Source organism: Pseudomyrmex gracilis, unplaced genomic scaffold (assembly GCF_002006095.1).
Source record: "Pseudomyrmex gracilis isolate BER0280 unplaced genomic scaffold, ASM200609v1 scaffold_110, whole genome shotgun sequence".
NCBI classification, from domain to species: domain Eukaryota; kingdom Metazoa; phylum Arthropoda; class Insecta; order Hymenoptera; family Formicidae; genus Pseudomyrmex; species Pseudomyrmex gracilis.
In genome coordinates this window covers 1,594-24,038 of record NW_018020694.1, presented here as the reverse complement: position 1 = coordinate 24,038, position 22,445 = coordinate 1,594, and the positions used below count along the sequence as shown (strand labels likewise).

The 22,445-nt window shown below is 38.4% G+C and overlaps 2 protein-coding genes across 2 annotated transcripts; one reads left to right on the top strand and one right to left on the bottom strand.

The window, feature by feature from the left end:
* The first annotated feature begins 1,887 nt into the window (after positions 1-1,887).
* On the top strand, positions 1,888-18,923 carry LOC109856201. Its single transcript, XM_020431215.1, has 8 exons — positions 1,888-2,492; positions 12,763-14,504; positions 14,627-15,174; positions 16,686-16,801; positions 17,016-17,153; positions 17,258-17,459; positions 17,623-17,847; positions 18,331-18,923. Exons 1-8 carry the CDS (start codon positions 2,370-2,372, stop codon positions 18,417-18,419), a joined length of 3,183 nt encoding a protein of 1,060 aa, XP_020286804.1. The 5' UTR covers positions 1,888-2,369; the 3' UTR covers positions 18,420-18,923.
* A 69-nt stretch (positions 18,924-18,992) lies between these two features.
* LOC109856202 (vacuolar protein sorting-associated protein 52 homolog) lies at positions 18,993-21,936 on the bottom strand. The gene is made up of 9 exons (XM_020431216.1): positions 21,562-21,936; positions 21,270-21,445; positions 20,812-21,196; positions 20,559-20,741; positions 20,369-20,494; positions 20,100-20,284; positions 19,929-20,007; positions 19,657-19,863; positions 18,993-19,581 (listed from the first exon to the last, which is right to left on the bottom strand). The coding sequence occupies exons 1-9, from the start codon at positions 21,784-21,786 to the stop codon at positions 19,156-19,158; spliced, it is 1,992 nt and encodes a 663-aa protein (XP_020286805.1). The 5' UTR covers positions 21,787-21,936; the 3' UTR covers positions 18,993-19,155.
* Between the last annotated feature and the right edge of the window lie 509 nt (positions 21,937-22,445).

Genomic DNA, 22,445 nt, shown 5'->3' with positions numbered 1-22,445 from the left:
AACGCGACTTTCCTAATGTTAAAAGATACCTTCTGGTATAGAACGACGTTGTTACAACGTCGCGTCCAAAAATCTAACTCGATAAAATAGCGTAAGCTCAATTGAGTTAACAATCTTTGTTGAATTCCTGACCCCCGTTTAATTATTTATACTTCTGGATTTCGTAACGCAGCTTGTAAGCTACACGCACGCTACTTAGCACGCGATACCTCGAATAATGTAAATGATAGATATTAGTCTTTTGCAAACAACGTCGTGTTGCAATCGTTTTGCAAAAAGTTTAATTGATGTTCAAGTTGCATTTCAGAGAAAATAGGCTTTTGTAAAAAAAAACCTACTAAGACTCTAACAAGAGTCTTTCATTAATATCTCACAAAATTTAATCAAAATCAATCGGGTTCCATTAGATACAGACAACTTGTGTCTAAAATAGCTTGTCAAAAATTATTTATCAAAACTTAATAAGAAAACATTACCGGAATATATCGCGAGAAAATTTAAAAATTTTATCCTCTCACGAAATAAACCGAAATGACCGACTTCGTTATTGTCACAAAATCGGGAGCGGAGAAAGGAAGACTCGTCTGACAAGGTGTGTTTTCGTCGCCCCGGGCGATCTTCCGAAAGGATACCGCTTAATCGGAAAGTAACGATTCGTGATGAAATATTGGATTCGATCAAGCGAGTATCTAACCTAACGTCGAATCGCATGATCTTGATACCCTAATAACATCGCTGCATTACACACGTCATTAGTCATCTTTCATTGCATCGAGTACACTTCGATTGCCTCACGTGCTCCCGCGATTCTATGATCCATTTTTTTCTTTATAACGATAGGGCTTTCGTAATGGCCTTTCGCTCCGTATATTATAGGATGATAAAAATCTTGATCCGATCGGAGAGTTCTGTTCGTATCCTTATTCGCGCCGATTTACTTATTACATTACCGCAAGTATTACGAAATTCGCGTAAAATTCTGAAGAAAGTTTTTAAATTATTGATCTTTTTCACATACAAAAAAAAAAAAACATACGTCTATGAAAAGTAAAACACACGATAGACACGTGAGCACAACGTGTGTCATATAGACGTGTTTGATAATTTAGTTTTTAATTATATAACGCAGAAAGAGGGAGAAAGGTCGCGTTCCGACGCTTAATTAAGCGAGTATTTCCGCGATCAAACTCTGAATACACACCTGCGCTACGTTATCGGAAGCGACGCGCGAAAAAGACAGTGGTAAAACGGTACGTCGAGCATTTGCTCGCTCTCCGGAACGCCGGACGGAACCGTATAATGGACCAATGTCCGTTCATGCGTCTCTTTCTCAGTCTGGATCATCGTTGAATAATATAGCGGTAGACAAGCGCCTACGTAAAGAAAACGTAAATTATTTCTTTTCCGATCTTTTGTTCGCGATAAAAGAGAGTGAAAGAGAGATTTTTATGATTCCGATCACTTGTTGTACATGTAATCATTTTGGTTAAACGAGAGGTTCTTACAAATAGTCTTCCGAACGTTTGATATTTGTTGCTGCACAGTGAATTGCGGCACTGTTTCCTTCTTGAAGTAATTTTTTACACGTTTATGTTTTATATCTAATGCTTGTAAAATTGTGATGGCGCAACGCTTCCAGCAGTTTTCGTTTACTCTAGGGAGAGGGGGGAAATATTCTTATCTCAATGTTCGTCTCATTTCATTGAACGCGTGAAAGAGTTCTTTTTATCTCAGTTTGATCGATATTACGACTGCGTCTCTTTAGAGTGGAGGAAACCACCGAAAGAGAACTGAATTTCTTCTGTGTTGACGTTCACCGTCCTACCTGGGTGAGCTGCCTCCCACTCGAAGCAAGAACTCTTCCCGCAAGGGAGAAGTAAAATCTGCCGGACTTTTCCGTTCTCCAACAGTGTAAACTCGTCCTCGTCGTCTCGACGTGTGAACTCTGTTTGAGAGCGGCTCCGCGAACAGTTGCCAGCTGACTCATCGACTTTCTTCCTGCACTCTCGTTTCTTCCTGACCACGGAAAGTAAGGGAAGAAGACAGAACGCGCTGAATTCTCTGAATGCCGGTGTTTTCTGGAAAGACACCAACAGACACACATTTCTTCCGCCAAATTGAGCGAGAGACAGGAATCTAATGAGATCACAGAAATCAAGACAAATCAAGAACGTCATCTTCGTTGTTTAAAAAAAATCTCGGTTTCTCGTAGAAAGATTGTCAATCAGAGTCAGATTTTCGAAGATAAGATCAAGGGCACAAAAATTCTGATGTACCGGCGAAAAGTCGAAGAGGCGTAAGACGGGTTTCCTCACCGCAGTGTAAACGTTTCCTACTTGAGAGGTCGAGAACAAAATTTACTCTTCGTGATGAAGCAAAGATACTTCTTGTGTTTTCTGTGGACCGCGTTGACCTTGCAAGTGGACATTTTCGTCGCCGCTGAAGCTGACCCGGCAATTTTGGGCGGCCCCGATTTGTCGCATCTTCAACAGGTGAGTACCAGAAAGCGATCGAGGTCTTTACTATTTATCGTATTTTGTTCTATATTATTTTTTGTCGTTATATAAAAGAAATAAGTACGAAGTGATTGCATCCAATTACAAGAAACAACTTTAATTGGATAACTTGTGAAGTTTTTGTATTTTTCATACTCTTATCATTTTTACTCGAAATTTACACAAAATAATTTAACATCGTCAAGCTGGATTTTTGAGAATTACTTTCATTTTCTTTAATGATCCTTATCGAGTTGACGTAACTTTCACTCGTCCCGAAAAACTTTCTTCCATCTCGCTTGTTAAAACAATTTACATACCGGAAGTAGGTCGCTGCGAGATAATTTGTTTTTATCCCAAAATGTGTCGTGAATTGGTGCTGAGAGACAGATAAATTTCATCTTTCAGACACTTAATTCGATTTCACTGTTCCACCGAACAGTTGTTGACTCGTATCGCAGATTCTCCTAGGAATTTTTTCACCGTCATAAAAAGTACCGCGGATATATGTATATATATGTATAAAACAATATAAAAAAAAAAACACTTACTACACTAAAATAATTGTAATACACAACTTGCGTTTTACACAATTACAAAGCGATGGAATTATGTGCCTGGATGGAAGTTCTCGCAGCTTCACGGCACATTAATTCGCGTATCTCCCAACCCAGAAACCGTTCCGCGATAAAATCAGCGGATTTCTCTATCCCGTTTTAAAACAGTCCGTACATACACAGATAAATCGCGAAGTGAACTTCAAATATGTTTCGGAACACTCTATTAACTTGTCAAGGAACAATATCTATTCAAATGTACGAAATACGAAACGGTCGATAATCGATCTCTTATATTATCGAGAATAGACTTGTGTTTGCTTAGAGTGGTCATGAAAATGATATTTACCTTCGTGTATAGACTGTAAAAATGACGAGTTGGACAGATTGAGTCTATGAAATCCACGCGACTTTAAAATCGAATATCGCCGCCAAAAATCAATAATTTTATTTTTTTTAATCGAAAGTTTGAACCATTCTGCGTCGATTAAAAAAAAAACAAATTGAAAAAATCTCTAGTAGTTTCAAAGATATAAGCGTTAAAAAAACTAATGTTTGTTGAAAACACCGATAGAGACGCAATTTTTGAGTGGGAGACCATGTCTGTCCGCGAAGAATTAATTTTGTTACATTATCGGCTTAAATGATCGAAAGAGAAGTTTTACGATTGTTTCACATTTTTTACTCGACGCTTTCGTTAACGAAGCTTTCAAATGATCAATCATTAATCTTCCTCCGATGCGCATTTTTTGTTTTCGTAATTTATCCGTCAACATTTGACTTGGATTCGTTGCGAAATTTCTCCGCGGAGCGCGATTTAATGCGTGCATCGCTCCGAGCATGTAGATTACTCCGAGCTAGTATGCAGATTTAATGAAATTGCCTCGCCTGACGTAATCAGGCCGTTGCCGGTGCGCCCGTTGCATCGGGAATCTTCCGACTATCTTTCCCGGCGATCGCAGGAAAATTTCGCTGGCGAGACCGAATGCGAAGAGAAAAAAAAACACTCGCGCCTTTTTCCGTTAATTACCGCTTGCCACTTTTTTTGCTCCCGTAAGGAGATACGAATACGAGAATCTACGATCGCATCTCTCTCGCAATTGTCTATTCATCGAGTGTCGGCGTTGTTTCTGTGATGAAAATAGAATTTATTTTTATTTAGATAATTGCGTAATTTTTTAAACATTCTTTGAACACTCTCTGAAACATACTTCTTGCTTAGATCGATTGTGATTCGTTGGATTGGTGTATCCAACGTGTATCGTGTGGAACAACACAAACTTCTACACGAAAGTAGAAACGAGCGAATGCTCACCCACTAACAGAGTGACTCTTGACCCTCTCTCTTTTCTCCTCTCTTTCTATCTCGCTTCCGCCCCGTTTCTTTCTCTCTCTCTCTTTCCTCGCCATCTGTGGGCCGATATCCATTCCGCATATCTTCCTCGGCGGCATCTTTCATTCTAATTGCTAGGTTTCTCTTCGGAATCGGTTTATGGTGAATTATTAAACGTCATACGACGTAGAAATTCTCTCTTCCTTAGAGGCTCTTTGTTCCGTTTTGAAAACTCACAAATTATTTTTTTGTTAATCGAATTTGATAAACATTTATCGCGCATTGATAATTTTAGGTTTCACATACACTTCAGATTTCCAAAAAAAAAAAAAAAAAAAGGACAATTATGTCGATGCCAAGATCTACAAAAAGCTGACGAACGTTTAAAGTCCGGCGTAAAAAGAAAAATCTATTCTCGATAATTTTCTTCAACAATTTTCGCAATCCAGCTAAAAGAAAGCATTCTCCCGAGACGTAATCGTTGTTAATAGAGGATATATCGGTAAGTTGGATATAATGTTTCAAAACGGTGTGGAACGTATCGCAGAACCTTTCACTCAAGCCGCTGAAAGAAAACGCATACACAAGTTTCCTTGTACGATGTGTACGTAAAGTATATTCGGTATGTAAAAGAATTATGAGGGACATCCAGCCAGGTGTATTAGCTTCCGGTTTATCTCCTCTTCCGAGAGACACTTGAACGGCGTATAGACACTACGAACAACAAATGTCTGCATACGTGGCGTGTAAACGGGAAACTTTCTCTAATGTGCAAATAACGAGAAACCGTTTGTTTTCATCAAAGAGGAAAAATCCTCGTCTGATTAGATCGATATTCGCATGTAACACACACTCGAGCAATATTACGCACCTACCTCTCATTAATCTCGTTCTTGGTAATCTGGTTCTCATTTGAGAAGGTGTTAAACATACTTAATTATAAGCGCGCGAGAGAGAAGGTTTTTCCGCAATTTTACATAAGAGGAATATCGTTTTCACCGCTCCGTTTTTGATCTGCTGATCCAATAAGTTTTTTTTTTTTTGCGCCGAGAACATAAATCGCGCGACGCGTTAGCACATCCAAGCCGTCTCCCGAGATCGGACCGACGAATTTACCGTCTCGGTAAGTGCGCCTAATTATATGGGGAAATACGAAAACACTTAAATTGGTGTTCTGTAGCGATTCTCTCGCGTGCTTTAGAAATCACGTCTCTATAAGTTACAGATACATATATATACAGCTTGGCAAATATGCAAAAGCGATTTTCTCTCATCGTTTGTTCGTTGAAGCAGGTGCTAGCTGCTGGGGGAGCAGTGTTTTTTCTTATTCCATATTTCTCTCTGTCCGATACATTCAGAGCGTATCGGGAATAAAAATGCAGGAATAGAGAATTTTCTTTAAAAAATACAAGTGCTATAATACGAGAAACAGTATAGAAAAAATTTCGTGGAAACTGCAAAGAGACTGTGTAAAATATGAAATATATATTACAATAAATATAAATAAGAAACTAAAATTTAAAAAATAAAAAACATTCGCACACTGCGTTTCTATATTTTTTTTTTTTTTTTTTTTTACTTTTGTTAAAAGTTTTTTTTAACACGTGTTAATAATGTGTTCAAATAGCGGAAATAAATCGATGTGACAAGAAATGTGAATCGATCGAACAAGAAAACATCGAACGTTCGCGCTATTTCGCTCGAGGACGCAGATGAGACCGAGAAGACTATATATACAGGACAATGGGAGGTGAAGGTGAAGGATGCTACGTGCTTACTCACTTTCTCCAGAAACCATCTTCTGAGAATTAATAGCAGACAGGGAAATATATCCTCTCAACTCTGAGATAGCAAAACAACCAGAAAATTTCGTTATATTCTAATCTATATATACAAAAAAAAAAAAAAAAAAAAACACAGTAGCGAAAGATGTGAACAAGTGTTAACTTCTCACGGAAGGAAATTACGTAACGTGTTATTAATCGCGTGAATATTGGAACGACATCGTGTTGTGAACATTATCTCAAAGTGAAAGTCCGTTATTTGGTTCCAAAAAGATGAAACCGAGTTGCATACGATTGCGTTGATACACATTGCGAGATATCAATTACTGATTATCTCGTAATCGTAATGATACAGACAAATTATTCGACGCGGGAGGGCGAGCAGTTAACTACTGATAGCGATCTGATTTCAACTCGACGCGAACCGTAGATGTGTTTTGACGAAACATCTCTCTCGCCACTCGGCAAAAGTCCACTCGGCGCGATTTCGACACATCCCGTTAAAGCTTTACACGCGAACATCTTAGCGATTCTTGCGCAAACGCTCAGTTGTGTTCAGGTCCTTCACAATTAAATTGCCGTAACGAAACAATCATTTGCGCCGTGGATGATATACGCTCCCAGAACCGGTCATTACGCACTTTACAACCGGAATTATCCGAGCGCTCGAATTTTTACCTCTTTGTACTTGCACGACTAATGCGCGTCTCACTCAACGAAAACAAAACGCCTCCGACCAAGATTGTTATTAATTTAGTCGCTCATCTCTCGAAGTTTACGAGAAAAATGTTCGTTCGTGATCGGCAAAAAACTCAACATTGTCTTCTCACAGGGCGAAGGATCCCTCGTTCTGGTCGTGTCGATATATCGATAGCAATCACCGATCGTTATTACCGCATCGTTTCACTTTCCCGCGCATTCGATCTTACGGCGACGTTTGATCGCCGTAACCGATCAGGCGCTAACAACAGGGAATTGTGTACGCTACTTACGACAAATTACGAGCAATCGAGGAGAACGGTAAATACGAATGAACACCGTATTTGGATCAAATGAGAAGCCGTGGGGTAATTGTCCAATGAGAAACAAACGAGTGTTCGATAAAAAAAAAAAATAGTTAACGATTGTACATCTCTCTCTCTTTTAGGAATTCCTGCGATATTAACTCTTTGGAAAAACCTATGTGGCTTTTTATTACGCTCTCAATCATACTTTCTCTCATCTTCCTGTATGATTTGAAACACACTGTTTACGGAAATATTCCCGATAAGAAAGTTCTTTTATTCTATTTTGAGAAGTAATGAGATAATCTTCTTGTTCCGCCGGATAGATAAACGTAAACGACATGGTAATATACTTATGATATACTTTGTATATGGTATACTTTTATTTGGAAATAGTGTTTTTAGTTTTTTAGTTTGTACACTCTACACTTTCTCGAATTTCGACTAGAAAACGGATTACTTTTGTTTTTTTCTTTTCTCTGATGCAAACGAGTCGTCTTTAATTGTCCAGTTAATCAATTTCTCTTCACGGTGAACACCAGGCAAAGATCGAATATGTTTCTTTCACTTTTACCACACGACACTTGTAACATGTAAATAACTTCCACCGAGAAAAAAACCTGTTTCAGTTGATACCAGAAGACTTAACATTCTTAAGACTCAACATTCTTCGCTCACTTATTTTTTTTTTTTTTTTTTATTGATCTAATCTATACTTTGCGTCGTACAGGTTTCTGTGAGCGATCCTTATTCTTTTTATTTCTCAATAAAAATTTTGATATATTTGGATTTGAAAAATTTTCAATTTTTTTTAATAGATGGTTTAAATTCGTGTAGACGCTTCTAGATATCAGATAATTATTTTTTTTATAAAAATGGCAAACAATTTTTATAAAAATAATTTTAAATTATATAAATAATTTTCATAAAAATTGTTTGCCATTTTTATGAAGAAATAATTATCTGATATCTAGAAGCACCTACGCAAATTTAAACCATCTATTAAAAAAAATTGAAAATTTTTCAAATTCAAATATATCGAAAATTTCATTGAACAATTTATCGTGGAGCGCGACTGGTGCTGTATCTCTCTTCTCTTCTTGAGCAAATTAATCATGCAGAAAATAATCGTGCAGGAAATAAGTACATACATATACGCCTATATCGCATGTCTACGTAATGACATTTAATAATCCGCCGATAACGGAGTCTCAGGAAGTCCGGCAAGTTTTGAGAACGTAATTCCTCGTGCGCAAAATTTTCCTGACAAATGTTTCTGTCTTTGATCGAGTAATTTCTGTGCGCACTTTTCTTTGTCCCGCGTTGTGTGCACAGCTCAAAACTACATCCTAATCATTTTCTTTCGCGTGAAAATGCATCGCACATCGGCATCGAACGATTTCGCAGATAATGATGGTGAAACGGAAAGTGCGAATTCCGAAAGACCTCGGGGTAAAGTTTCACCTGTTGAGATTCTCCTCGGCAATGAGAGAACACGCCGGTTTTTGTTCTGAGAGAAAATTTCGTAAACTTACAAATCACGTTACAGAACTGCCGAAATTTGTCAGATTTTTTATATAAAATTTACTAGTTCTTATTAAAAAAATTAATCTCTCTTCTTTGAGCGCAAAAGTGCAGAAGAAATCTTTGTTTTTTTTACTTTTCGGATTATTTTATACCATATTCTCTTGTGTTGTTCGACATAAAAGCACGAATAGTTGCCGCATAAGAATCTAGTTATGTCGCGGGGGTCATCCTTTCACTAAAAGTGGAATGATCTCGTATACGTGATCGAAAGTAAAAGCGATTGACCGACTCGCGAAACCGCGTCTTCTTGGTGACGTGAACAAAACAGAAACATAAAGAAGTATAACGCCGGAATATCCTTACAAACCGATTCGCAATGGGTGGGATCGCAGTTAGCGATTAATTGCAAGTCGTGGGATAACGAAAGTGACATTGAAGAAGGAAATGAAAGCTTCTCTTTCTAAGGAAGTATCCTGTTAAAATATCGCAGACTTTCTCTGTGTTTCTGTCATCTTTTTATCATTTTTGCATCTTTATTGCCGGCAAAAATTCTGACGTGCCATTGTTCCGTCTTATCTTTCGAAGTAGAACTTTGTATTAAAATCTATAAACAGTTGAACAAGACTATGTGAAATAAGAACATGTACGCGGAAAAAAAAGTTTTGCTATTTATATGGTCAGCAAGAAATGGCAGTCTACGAAATTTTTTGTTTCATCACAACAAAATGTTTTGTTGGCAAAACAAAGATCTTAATAAACTTAGCGAATGTTTTTTTTTGCTGGTCACATAGTAAAACTAATTTCTAGCTATTCTAACAAATCGTTTTCTTCCGTGTATATGTGAAAGAGGGAGAACGACGAGTTACAATCGAATAATATTATATTTTTCGTTGTTAATTATCGTAGATAGTCCGAAGAATTTTACCGAAGGAATCTACCTTTCTTTCGGCTAGAAAAGTGAAGGAACACTCGTTGCATAACATCGCTATGAGGTACCGCATGTTCGTCGGTGAATGCACGCTTTTGATCATGCATGCCAACGAATTATGCAACCGCGTCTATATAAAATAAGAGTATCAGATACTACAGCGATTGCTAACTTGATTCTAAACTACCACCACTTGTGAGCGGGATTGAACAATTTTGCATAACTATTTATGTAAAATTCATTCGCGTAATCTAGAACACAGAATATTTCTCTGTCTCTCTCATTGATTTATTTTTTAGAAAAAAAAAAAAACTATTTTAAACATTTAGCTTGGAAAACACTTGGCAAATGGCCTTTTAACGAGTGATACTCCGTATCGTCCGTATTCACTGACGCAATTGAAACGGCGCGCAATTATCGTACATGCATGCCAAGTGCAAGTTGCCGCGAGTTTCCCACAGAGGGAAGATAAAAAAGGAGAATGTTTGTTCCAGACGAAGGTTTCCTGACTTCCTTCTGTTATAAACGCGTTCTCGATTCGCTGTTTAAACTTTGACCTTTAGAATTACAACTTGAGTGAGTTTTGTTTCTTTTATAACGAGACTTCGTGTTGTTGTTCGTATCGTGTACTTGATTTGATTCTAATTCAAATTTTCGCATGCGGATCCTAATGCGAATCATCGAACGAGAGACGCCTCGTCATTCTTGATACTAGTTCTTCAAAGTTTCTCTGAAGGCTCCGGTCGCTTTCTAGGCCTCCATTATCCGCCAGCGGAGAATGTAGACTAATTCTCGTGATCGCGCGCCAAGTATCCGCCGAGTTATTATTCGCAACGGCTACAGAGAGATTCATACGCAATTTTAGAAAATACTTAAAAAAACATTTATTTAGCTCGGCGTCATTTGCATGCGACTCTTTAATGACACTTTGAGTGTTCGCGAACTGGAATTCGTTTCGGAATGGAGCGCTAGTACGCAACTCGAGCGCAATGTTAACCGCAAAAAAGCGGCAAATACGCGTGCAAATCTGTAATTGTCTGTTCTTCGACGCGCAACTTTAATCACGCCGGTCGCTCAGAATTGGCGAGTAAACGAGCAGAGAAGCGACTAGACGCTTTCGACGAATGTCGTTTCTTAAACGCCGCTTATAAAAAAACTTAGAGATTCACTATTGCCAACGTTAGATGTATCGCACTACATTAGAAAGTTCAAAATAAATGGATGTCACATTATAAACCAATTATAAAAAAAACTTATTTAAAAAAAAAACTTTGGAATTGTAATCAATTTATCAATTCTTATTGTCGCACTTGTTGTCGCGTAAATCACCGGTGACACAAGCGAGAAATAATAACATGAGAAATGTAACTGTGAATAATCGACAAAATATTTTAAATAATATCCTGTGTCACACACAGTGCGTGTAGTCGAACTAGTTTTGTATGATTGTCGTATTGAAGCAAAAAAATCACTGACCTTGTGTGTCAGTTCATTAAGCATATCGAGCACACACATTGTATCCACTGTGTGTAAATACGATAAAATCATTTTAGCAAACGTACATGAATATACATATTGCATAATGAGATACTAGCTTAAATTTCTTTGCTCGGTTATAATAACCGTTTGGACGAAGAAAATTAGAATGTACCGCAGGTTCTTGTTGGAGAAATTCTTTGGATGTTAATGTCAATGTCAATAACGAAATCGAATGCGTGTAACTGGAACGATGCGAAACATCGTTGACGCGCAACGAAATTCCACATGCGCGGGTGACTTGCGTCATTTCACTTTTCACGGTATTTAAATCGTTAATCATTCTAGATCTTGTCTACATTTATTCATTTTAGATCTTATCGCAAATTATAAATATAAAACGAATTTTTATGAATAATGCAGTTTCATTCCTTTGCAGGCAGACTCGTACTAGTTGGACAGACTGGGTCTGTGAGACCCACGCGACTTTAAAATCGAATATCTCCGCAAAAAATCAATATTTTTTTTCAATCTTTTTATTTTTTTGGAATCTAAAGTTTGAACGATTCTGCGTCGATCAAAAAAAAAATAAAATAAATAAATAAATTGAGAAAATCTCTAGAGTAATTTCGAAGATATTAGTGTTTAAAAAAACTTAATTTTTACTAGAAACCGGTTTGAAAGTTTTGAGTGGATCTGGGAGACTCATGTCCGTCCGCGAAAGGTTATTTTAAAGTTCGCACAATTTATTTAAAAAAAAAAACTAATTTATAAACATATACATGTGCACGTAGTGAGAAAGTCACGTCCGTCCGCGAAAGGTTATTTTAAAGTTTAAACAATTTATTTAAAAAAAACTAATTTATTCAGAGAAACATACACGCGCACGTAGTGAGAAGGAAATTTGACGTTTTTTTTATTTCGAAATAAAAATAATTCCGCAAATGTATTTCCAAACAAATACAACAGATGAAAACCGCATATAAAAGACGAGATAATCATGCAAAACGCGACTATCAACCGCAAAGCTGCGTCGTTATATAAAGAAACCAGTTTAACGCAGTTATTTTGAATGTGATATATGAGCTGTTATGTGTGCGAAACGCGCGAAATGGAAACTGCAGTAGGTCGTACTTTCTCGAGGAGACGAGAGGACCTGTCCCACAACGAGTCAACGACGACAGAAGGCACCCAAAGAGAAAGGAAGATCGAACAATACTCTTCTCTTAATTACGGTCGTATCTTAATTATTTGAGTTTTTTTCTCGCTCGCACGTAAAACGCAACTCTGACTTTGGGAGCGTTGTCTTGTTGCGGACAATACTGAAATCGACAAACGGAAATTAATGTGGATAATGAATATTGGAAGTGAAATTTGAGGCTGTGTGTTATAAATTGCGCGTTACACCAGGCGCAAGCTTACACGACTGTGAAAAATCGTCGAACCTATGAAAAACCGGGTGCTGATGATAATTCGACTCTTTTCGACACGCATTGAATCGCTCCAAATTGCGTCAATTTGACTTGCTTTCGCTTTATTAGATTTCGCGTGTGTATTTCCGCAATAATCTATTGATGTCGTAGCATTAGTGAATTACTTCAGCAAAGTTATTTCGTGTAAATAACTTCGCGATAAAAATGGACCTTCTCTGATTCCAGGGTCACATTGTGCACGATCCTCGACCTCGTCTCTCGGCTTCCCAGCAAGCCCAGATTCTGAGCGATGTGCAGCAGCACCAGCAACGATATCGGCGTCCCACACAAGACGTCTCGAAAAATCAACAGGTTCTTACGTACGACAACGTGACACCCAAGTACCAGGTGCAATCCAGCACGCCGTACTCCTCTCTGACCAAGTATAAGGTCGATCGGACGAAGCAGCAACAGTTACAACAACTGTTGCAACAGCAGCAACAGGTGCAGCAGCTTCTGCAGCAACAACAACAAAAAATCGCGCAGCAACTCGGCGCAGCGAATTTCGTGAACGGTAACACACAGGTGCCGCAGCAGCAGCCGCAGCAGCAGCCGCAGCAGCCGCAGCAGTTCCATCAGCAATACCAACGATACAACAACGGCCAATACAATCAGAACAGCTTCCAGAATCGTCATCAGGATCATCTGTCGCAGCCGCTGTTCACCGATCAACAGACGCTGCAGCTGCAAGAGTATCTCGAAAAGCAGCGCGAGTTGGAGCTGCTGCAGAAGCAGCGGCAGCAGTTGCTGTACGAGCAGCAGGAATTGCGCAGACAACAGGAGCTGCTGCGATTGCAGGAGCTTCAGAAGCTCACTTCGACGACGACGACGCCGCCGCCGCCGCCGCCGCCGCCACCGCCATCGACGACAACACCTGTCGTCGTCAGCACCACGTCCCAGCCGTTGCTGCTGTCATCACCGACAGCGCGGCGAATCACGCCATCAGAAGCGGAACTCTTTCTCAAAGCGATCGCTAACCATCAGAAGAAGTACACAACGCCAAGTACGACCGTCCCGACAACGACGACACAGCTGCCTCCGTCAACCAGACGTACGGTGACCTCTAAGACTTACCAAGAGACGCCGGACGTACCGGAGAACTTGCTCGATCTACTTCAGAATCAAGAAAATCGACTGGTGCAACAAGGCAAACCGAAACCGCAAATCAAGGTGATTTATCAAACCGAGAAACCCACGAAACAGAGTTCCAACGCTAGAAGCACGAGTTCTCAACAATCCGAGAGGGAACTGTTACTGAAGCAACTCAGACTCGCTTTGGCTCAGTCCAGCGATGACGACGATACCGTCAGGAATGTCACTACCAGGGACCTGGTGCTGCCGAACGGTAAGAAGATTCAGGTGATCCACGCGCCGAACGGTTTGTCTTCGATCGTGCCATCGATCGGAACGAGCGCTCAGACCACGGCCACTCAGCCGTCCTCGACAACGACCATCAAACCGCCGAAGGCCATCTTCGAGGAGCTAACGAAGGACGGTGTGTTGCCGCCCGGCGCCGATTTCGAAATCATCCGGCAGAAAAGCGACGGTAAACTCGAGGAAGTCGGCAAGACGCCAATCATCCAGAATCTCCCGGCAAAGAAGGTCACTTTTGTCTTGCTGGAAGAGCAGCCGGACGGCAGTTACAAGGTGCAGGGTGTCAAGGGCAATGACAAGGAGAGCGGTACCGATGTCGAGTCTATCGTCGAGCGGATCAAGAAGGGCGAGCTGAAACTACCACCTAGCTCGCTCAGTCCGACAACTCAGGCTACCACGCTTGAGAACTTCGAGTCCAGTATCGATCCGAATCTGGTGGTGTCCACCACCGGTACATCATCCGGAACACCATTGTCGTCTTTTCATCCTGTCAGTACGACGGCGAACTTCAGACCGACTACCGTTAGATCCACGTCGGTCAGAAACAGCGAAAGGTGACTACAATTTTTACAAATTTGCACTTTAGTCTCAGTCTAAATGATTTGGTTTGTGAGGAAATAAGATAATATTAATATTTTATTAAAAATAATTAGTTATAAAAACTATACAATTACAGTAAATCGACAACTGATTACTTCCCCTACGTTACGGTATCGCCCAACTCGGTGTCCACGACCGACAAGTACGTGACCTCGGCGTCCAGCGTCACCGGCCACGTGTTCAACACTCTCAGCACCAGCGGCTCGACAAAGACGAGCCTGTCGGATCACGTATCGCGAACCACGAAATATCCCTCGTCCACCAGGAGCCAGTTCATTCCGACGATGGCGCCGGTGAACGAGATTGTGACCACGCCAGCGACGACACCGACGACTTTCTCGCATTCCACAACCACCTCTTACATCCATTTCTCCAGAAATCCGACCGAGGCTTCGTCGACGTTGAGAGTATCACCTCATATCGGCAACACCTTACAGTCCAATTTGCAGAACGAGAATGTCGTCCAGAGCGATTACGAGGGTACCACCGCATTGACCCCAACGGAGACTTCGGGGAGTTACTCGACGCAAGAAGATCTGGCTATGTTGCTGAGAAGAGAGGGTCTCTTCGCGATGGCCAAGTATCTGAGGCAGTCGGGATTAGATAATGTGTTGAACGAGACTGGTAAATTGATTGATTTATTTTATGCAATTTGATTTGATAAAAGTAGAGATATCAGAGTTTATTCGACTTTAACGGCATACTGAAACAGTTCATTGAACGAGTACGGAGACGGAGTTGCGACACATTACGAAAAGGCGTATTACGTTATAATTTTGCAAAACACGTCTGCGCAAGAGAGAGAGAGAGAGAGAGAGAGAGAGAGAGAGAGAGAGAGAGAGAGATCATTCCGTTATTCAACAATATTGCGAGGCGGTACATAACTTGCGCCAAAGCTGTTCATGCTTCTTCAAACGATCCCGTTGATGACAAAGTAGGTTGTGCCTTTTTGCACAATCCATCATCATTCGTATCTCACTTTAGTCTCTTGCTTTAGTCGTGCAATATTCGTTGGAAAAATATTCTCACGACTCGTCGCTCATTTCGACATAGCAAAGTCTTACGAGAACAAAGAAACGAATAGCGTTTCTCGTTACGCCGAGATCTCTCGTCTGAAGACATGCGATTTAATTACGCTTTGTAATTATCGACGTGGCGATTCGTTTGATTCATTGTCTCTCTCTTTGTCTCACTCTTATAATATAGCGTGTTTTTCTTGTTTTGTAAAAAAAAGTAAAGTATACTTTAGAGCGTAATATTGTTTGAGAAACGTGTTGCGCAAAAGCAATATGACGGCAAATCCAAATTGTAAAATTTATATCTGACACGTCGCAAAGAATTTAGTTCAAGTTGATTTTTGTACTTCGATATGTACACAACAATCCTTTCACGCGTTTCTTCATAAGGTTTCTTATAAATTTGCAATTTGTTCTAAAAATTAACGTTGATCTAATCAATTTTCGCTCACATTCTTCGTAAAGTGGAAATATTATGCGGTTGACAATTTTTTCGCAATAAAAATGAAGTTCATGTACGCGTGGCTTACTGTTTGTACGCTTGTTAAAACCGATAAGTTACAATTTCTCATGCAATTATTTATACCATGATATAGCGATTATTTCTATCAGTAACAGTTCTATCGATTGCGAATGCAATTATTAATGTACACTAGAACATTGTGCAACGCTTTACGCTTTACGTTCTCCAGTGACATGATTTTCCTTTGACGCTGATTACATAGTGACAGATTCATGTGCTCAAAAAAGAACGTTTGGTGAGAGAAATATAATTGTGTTGACATAAATATTATAGTCATGAAAAAATACATGTTTGTCAATCGAGACATGCAAGTATCGATACATCAGATACCCACACACGTGTGTGTATGTACATTTATTGTGATTAAAGTTACAATTATTGTACATACCTTATTTTTAACTTAAAAATTAACTTAAAATTTATACTTACAAATTACTTAATCATATATATATATATGTGTGTGTGATTAAGTAATTTGTAAGTATAAATTGTAAGTTAATTTGTAAGTGTGCGTATGTGTAAACATAAAAACATTCAGTTATTAAAAACATTTTTATATTATTTTATATTATATTTTTTTGTTATATTTGTCGCAGGTCCATACACCATATTCATCCCTACGGACAAGGCTTTCAGAACGTTACTGGTGCAGCTGGGAGGACCAGAGAAAGCTGAGCAGAAGTTCCATGACAATCCGAGGCTTCTAAGTGGGGTACGCGCAAGTCATTAATAATTTATCTACTTAATGGTAGATTTCACTGAAATCAGACAGCTAATTCCACTAATTTATCGTTGTTTTCAGCAATGAAAAATAAACATACAAAGTAAAAAGGTTTTAATTAAATAAGATAAATACTGTATAGAAATTTAATATTAAAACACAAAAATGTGTGTACACGCACTAACGAGAATCTCTTTTACGATAGCTTCTTCTTCATCATGTTATACCGGGAGCTTTCAGGATCGAGTCCCTTCAGGACGAGATGACCGGCGTCAGCCTTGCTGGGACGCAACTACGAGTAAACGAATACGCGATGCAGGATCACGAATGGAATGATATAAAAGTAAATTTATATTTTTTTTAGAATTGTTTAATTTGAAGTACATCAGAAAAAGAGAGAAAAGAACTACACATTCTTTTCATTTCTAACTTTGTGTTATTCGCAAGGTGACGACAATAAACGGGGCACGCGTCGCGTCTAACAAGCGGAACATTGAGATACCTCAAGGTATCGCTCATGCTGTTGACAGAGTCATGTTTCCGCTTCCGGTTGGCGATTTAGTGCAAACTCTCCAAGCTGACCGTGAGAGGAGGTTTACCACGTTTCTCAAAATACTTCACGCGTCAGGATTAGAGGATACGCTCGCAGGTATCAAGAATGTTGAAAATTCGAAAACATTTTTTGTAACTTGTGCTCGTCTTCTCTATTTGTTATTTGTAAAATTAAAAAAATTAAAACTTACTTACCGATAGAGATTATTTTGAATCTTGAGTTTATTGTTCTCATTTTAAGCAAATAAAATGTTTTCTAGGTCCGAAGACGTTTACCATCTTCGCGCCGACTGATTCTGCTTTCACCGATGCGTCCACAAAGAACGGCGCCCCAATTTGGATCGAGGAGGACGGTCCGGAAGCGGCAAAGACAATTATCTCACGGCACGTGGTTCCCACGACTCTTTACACCGCGGGAATGAGATATTATATTCAAAAGGACTCACTTCGTCCGCAATCGCCAATTCATATTCACAAAAACGGCGGTAAGTATATATAATTCGAATAATAACGTTATTTTATTCACTCCCGCGCGGTTTTTCCTAATTATTCGAATATGAATTTAAATCATTTTTCTTTAAACCATGATACTTCTCTCGTTTTCATATAAAATCATATAAAAAAATATGTTAAAATATATATAAAACTGATGCATATTTATATATCACATATATACAGGGTGTCCCAGAATTGGTGTGAAATGAACGTCAGTGAACCGCGCGGAGCGCTCACACACACACACACCAGGCGCGTGGCTCACTGACGTGCGCCTGGCTAAAAGTCGGCGCTGATTGGCCTGATTTACTCAATAATTACTCCTTTATTATGAATAATAGAAAAAAATAGTTCAGAACTTTTCGACTCAGTTTTACTCCTTCTACCTGCCTACGAGAGATGTCACACCAATACTGGGACACCCTATATATATATATAAGTAAATAATTTCTAAATATGTATTATTGCTTCAGGACGAGTACGAATAAACGAGGCGAACGTTGTAACACATAACATCCCAGCAACCAATGGAGTATTACATGCTATTGACGGCATTCTATAAACCGAAAAATCACATAGTAATTAAATAGATATAAATTGATAATCGAATTGCAGCATATATATGTTGCGACCACACACATACACATACACATACACACACATGCGTACGCGAATGATATTGCTTGTAACTGTAAAAAATATATAACCGTATAAATATGTATAAATTTTCTATAACTGCGATTTGATGTGTGAAAAAGAAGATTAAATTGCGACGTATTCAAAGTTATTAGCAAGTCTGCCGCATCGCGTTCACACACGTCACAAATTAATACGTTATGCCATAAGCGTCACGAAATTAGAAAAACCGAGTAACGAAACCATTTTTTTTTCTTTTTTTTTTTTTGAGAACATACGTATATATGTATATACATACCATAATTTATGTAACATATATATACATACATATCAGAGAGGTGCACTTGTCGTGCCATGTGCACAAGTACGGATAATTAATCGTTAGTTTGTAGAATAATAAACATAAGTAACATGCTCTCTTATTATTATACTTGTAGTTCGTATTATTTTATAAATAAATGTACAGAATTTACTTCTATGATTATATATATATACAAACATGTTATCCGACTTCCTTAAACTATATACATATAATCAGAGTACATATATATTTCAATACTTTTCTTTATGCGATCAGCCATTTTTAATTCGCGGATACTCGTTTCTGCGGAAAAAAAAGAATTTTTGATCAATGGTAATCTATTTATTTTACAATAAGATGATTAATAATTTGTCTTGTATTTCTTGATCTCTGACGTTATGTGATGAATATTCGTGAGTTGCGTGCGCGCGTTCTGCGGTAGAATCTTGTGCAGACGTTGGTAATAGCGTATCAATTGCGCCACTGTGCGCTGCATCAATCCGCTGCCGAGTACCAAATTGGGAAATGAAGATAACACTTCCTTGTGTATTTCTTCTAGCGCCCGTTTCCAATTATTCGTAAATGATTGCACTAATGCCAACGCTTTTCCCTCCTGTCGTTTCAAATCGTCAGCCTGACCCTTCTCAATCAAAGCTTCCGATTCTTTTACCAACTGAATTATACCGCCGAAGTGCGGACTCAAAATCTCTTCGACATATTCGGAGGAATGCGCCTCTAAGTACTCCCGAAAACTTTCCGCTTCCTTCGAATTATCACGCGTTCTTTCCTGAATTAAATACAACAACCTTTTTTTATACGTACAAATTTTTTTTTTTTACGTTGAGTATATGATTATATTTACCATTAATACTCCAAGTACTACATCGTAATTATTGATAAGAAAGACTAGTTGCTGCGTCCGATTCGGGAAAATGCCTGCCATTCTTAGTAAAAAGCATCGTATAGCTTCTCTCAGTTCTGCCAGCAATTGAGTTGCTCCTTCGCAAGGATATCCTTCGTGCATTACACTTACCATAGCTGCGCTAAATTCTGCGTATCTTCTGGTAATCTACAAATTCAAATAAAATTTCGACAATTTTCTATCAAGTGTTTTCTTTACATTTAAATACTTACATAATGAGGACCGGTCTCTTTGTTGACCGGATCGCAATCTTTTATACTCTTTATGTTCAATTGAAATACATATTCAAATCTAAAAGACAGACACGATTAATTTGCAATATCTATCGTATAAAATATTTAAAAAAATAGCTTTGTAACTAAATTTCAATTTAAAGTAGATACCTAGGCCGGATTATGTTTGTCAAATCATCCCAGTATTTATCCAATGCTGGTACGGCTCGTTTGTGACACATCAACTGATAGCGCATAACCAGATGCAAGCAGAGAAACAGAGCAATAGTATCGTAACAGTCATCGACATACGACTTTAAATTTCTTATTAAGAGTTCTAACGTCTTTCCCATGACCTGTTGAGGAAGAAAAACAATACAGTTCATTTATTTAGTTAATTTTGCACAAATATTATTTATAAACTGTATAAATAATTGTACCCGATTGAAAATATCCAATGCTTGTGTTTTACAAACTTTGAAGAAATCAGTCAGAAATAAATACTCTCTGCAAGCATTATCAGCCACAGCATACTGCTCGCTTCTGAACAGTGCTTCGTAATGATACTGTAAAAATTATAATATTCATAAAGATGTGTTTTGAAAAACGTATGTATTAATCGGAACTCACTGGTGTCTTGGAAGCAGAATGTGGCACAATAATGGGTGCTGTTAATTGAGAAGTTAAAACCTCGCCTCTTGTGTCTATAGAAAAAACTGTTCCTTTGTGCTTTAAAGTTGTTTTATGAAATAATCCTCTGCTTGATGTGTTTTCAACTCCCATTAAATCATCTTTTGTTGGTCTTTCCTCAAACTTGTAAGAAATATTACACTGTATATGTTTCTCACTTTCTTTAGATATTAGTACTTCTGCTTATTTTTACCTGTAATTTCATCAACCTTGACGAATAAGATTTAAAATATGAATAATATATTTTGCTCATAGTATCGATATACTCTCCACAAATTTCTTCTGCCACAGCTCTGTCATTTGCCATAATAAATTCAAAGAAAAATTTGTATTTCAGCATGTTATTCTGTGGCACTTGATAATTTGTCATGGGTTTCCTAAATTTATAAATTTGCTCCAATAAGTAGGTCCTAATTTTTGCCATTGCCTTTATTTTTAGTTTCTCTAATATATCCTTCACATCTAAACAAGATTTTGTCTCCTTAAAACTTTGCTCCTTTACAAAGTTAATTTTATGATTGAGAATCTCTAGTTGTGTCAAAAATTCCTTATCAGTTACAGAACAATCCATAATACCACTGCAAAAAATCATGATTTTTTATTACATTTAAAAGAATTTTTTTCTTTAGTTGTCAACTAAATATTTCTTACGCAATCAGGGCTTCAGACACAGTCATGTCCTCAATGAATTGACTAAGATATGGAAGTATAACCTGTCTGTTAGACCTTTGCTGGTGCATAGAGACAGATTTGCGTTGCAAATACAGTATCTCAGAACTGATATTTCCTAAGTCTGACTGAAAGTTCATCAACATCGATTCCATTTTCTGTAAAATATAGAAATTACTACTACATCTTAAAATATGTGTAAAATGTTTGCAATTTTCTGAACAATATGTCAACCTTATATACTTGAAGAAATGTCAAATTCTAACATTCTTACCTCTAATATATTATCACAAGCAGCTATCTGATTATGCAAACTAGCAATATTTTGGCTTTCTTTTATATAGTCTTGGATTGACTTATTCTCAACTTCCTTGAGTTCCTTCTCGATTTGCCTAGAGTATTGACGTAAGTCTGTGCCTGTTTTGAGAACTTCTTGAACAACATCATCACCAAGATCATGGGGAAGTTGTCCATCATTATTATCAAAAATATCACACATTTTTATAAATCTGTCAATACTTAATCTAGACAATTTAATTCTTCAAGTAAATATTCGTTTCTATGAAAATGTTCTCAATCACAGGACACTTAAGGTATCTTTTCATATACGCACCATGCATATATATGATACTTCTATATTGCTACCAGAGAGAAGACTGAGAGCGGCCATGCCATTGTTGTTTTTTACGACGGTTTCCAGCCGCTACTTTCAACGCCGGGTTCCACTTTGCGTGGAGCTCGCGAACTACGAAACGAGTTCCACTTTTAGGCGCATACGATAAAAATGTATCTCGGTTAGAGTCCGTGCTAAATTCACTTTCATTCGGTTTGAATTCGTGCTACTGTCGATAAGTAGAACTGCCAACCATCGAGAGCATCGGTGATGGAGGCAAGCACACAAACGAAACCGTGTCCGTGTTGCGTGACGCCAACGACATGAATGAATGTCATGATGACATGATGTCTTCAACGTTGAGAGAGACAACATACTTTGAATAGTAACTCTTTCTCTGTCTATCAATGTCTGTGGTGGGATCAGAGCCTACTATTTTATACCACCTAACCTACCATCACCCCTTAATCTCTTTCACTCTACTTCACCCCCACTATTTTTCTACCCCCACTTTTCACCTACTATTCTATCAATCAGCGAAGACT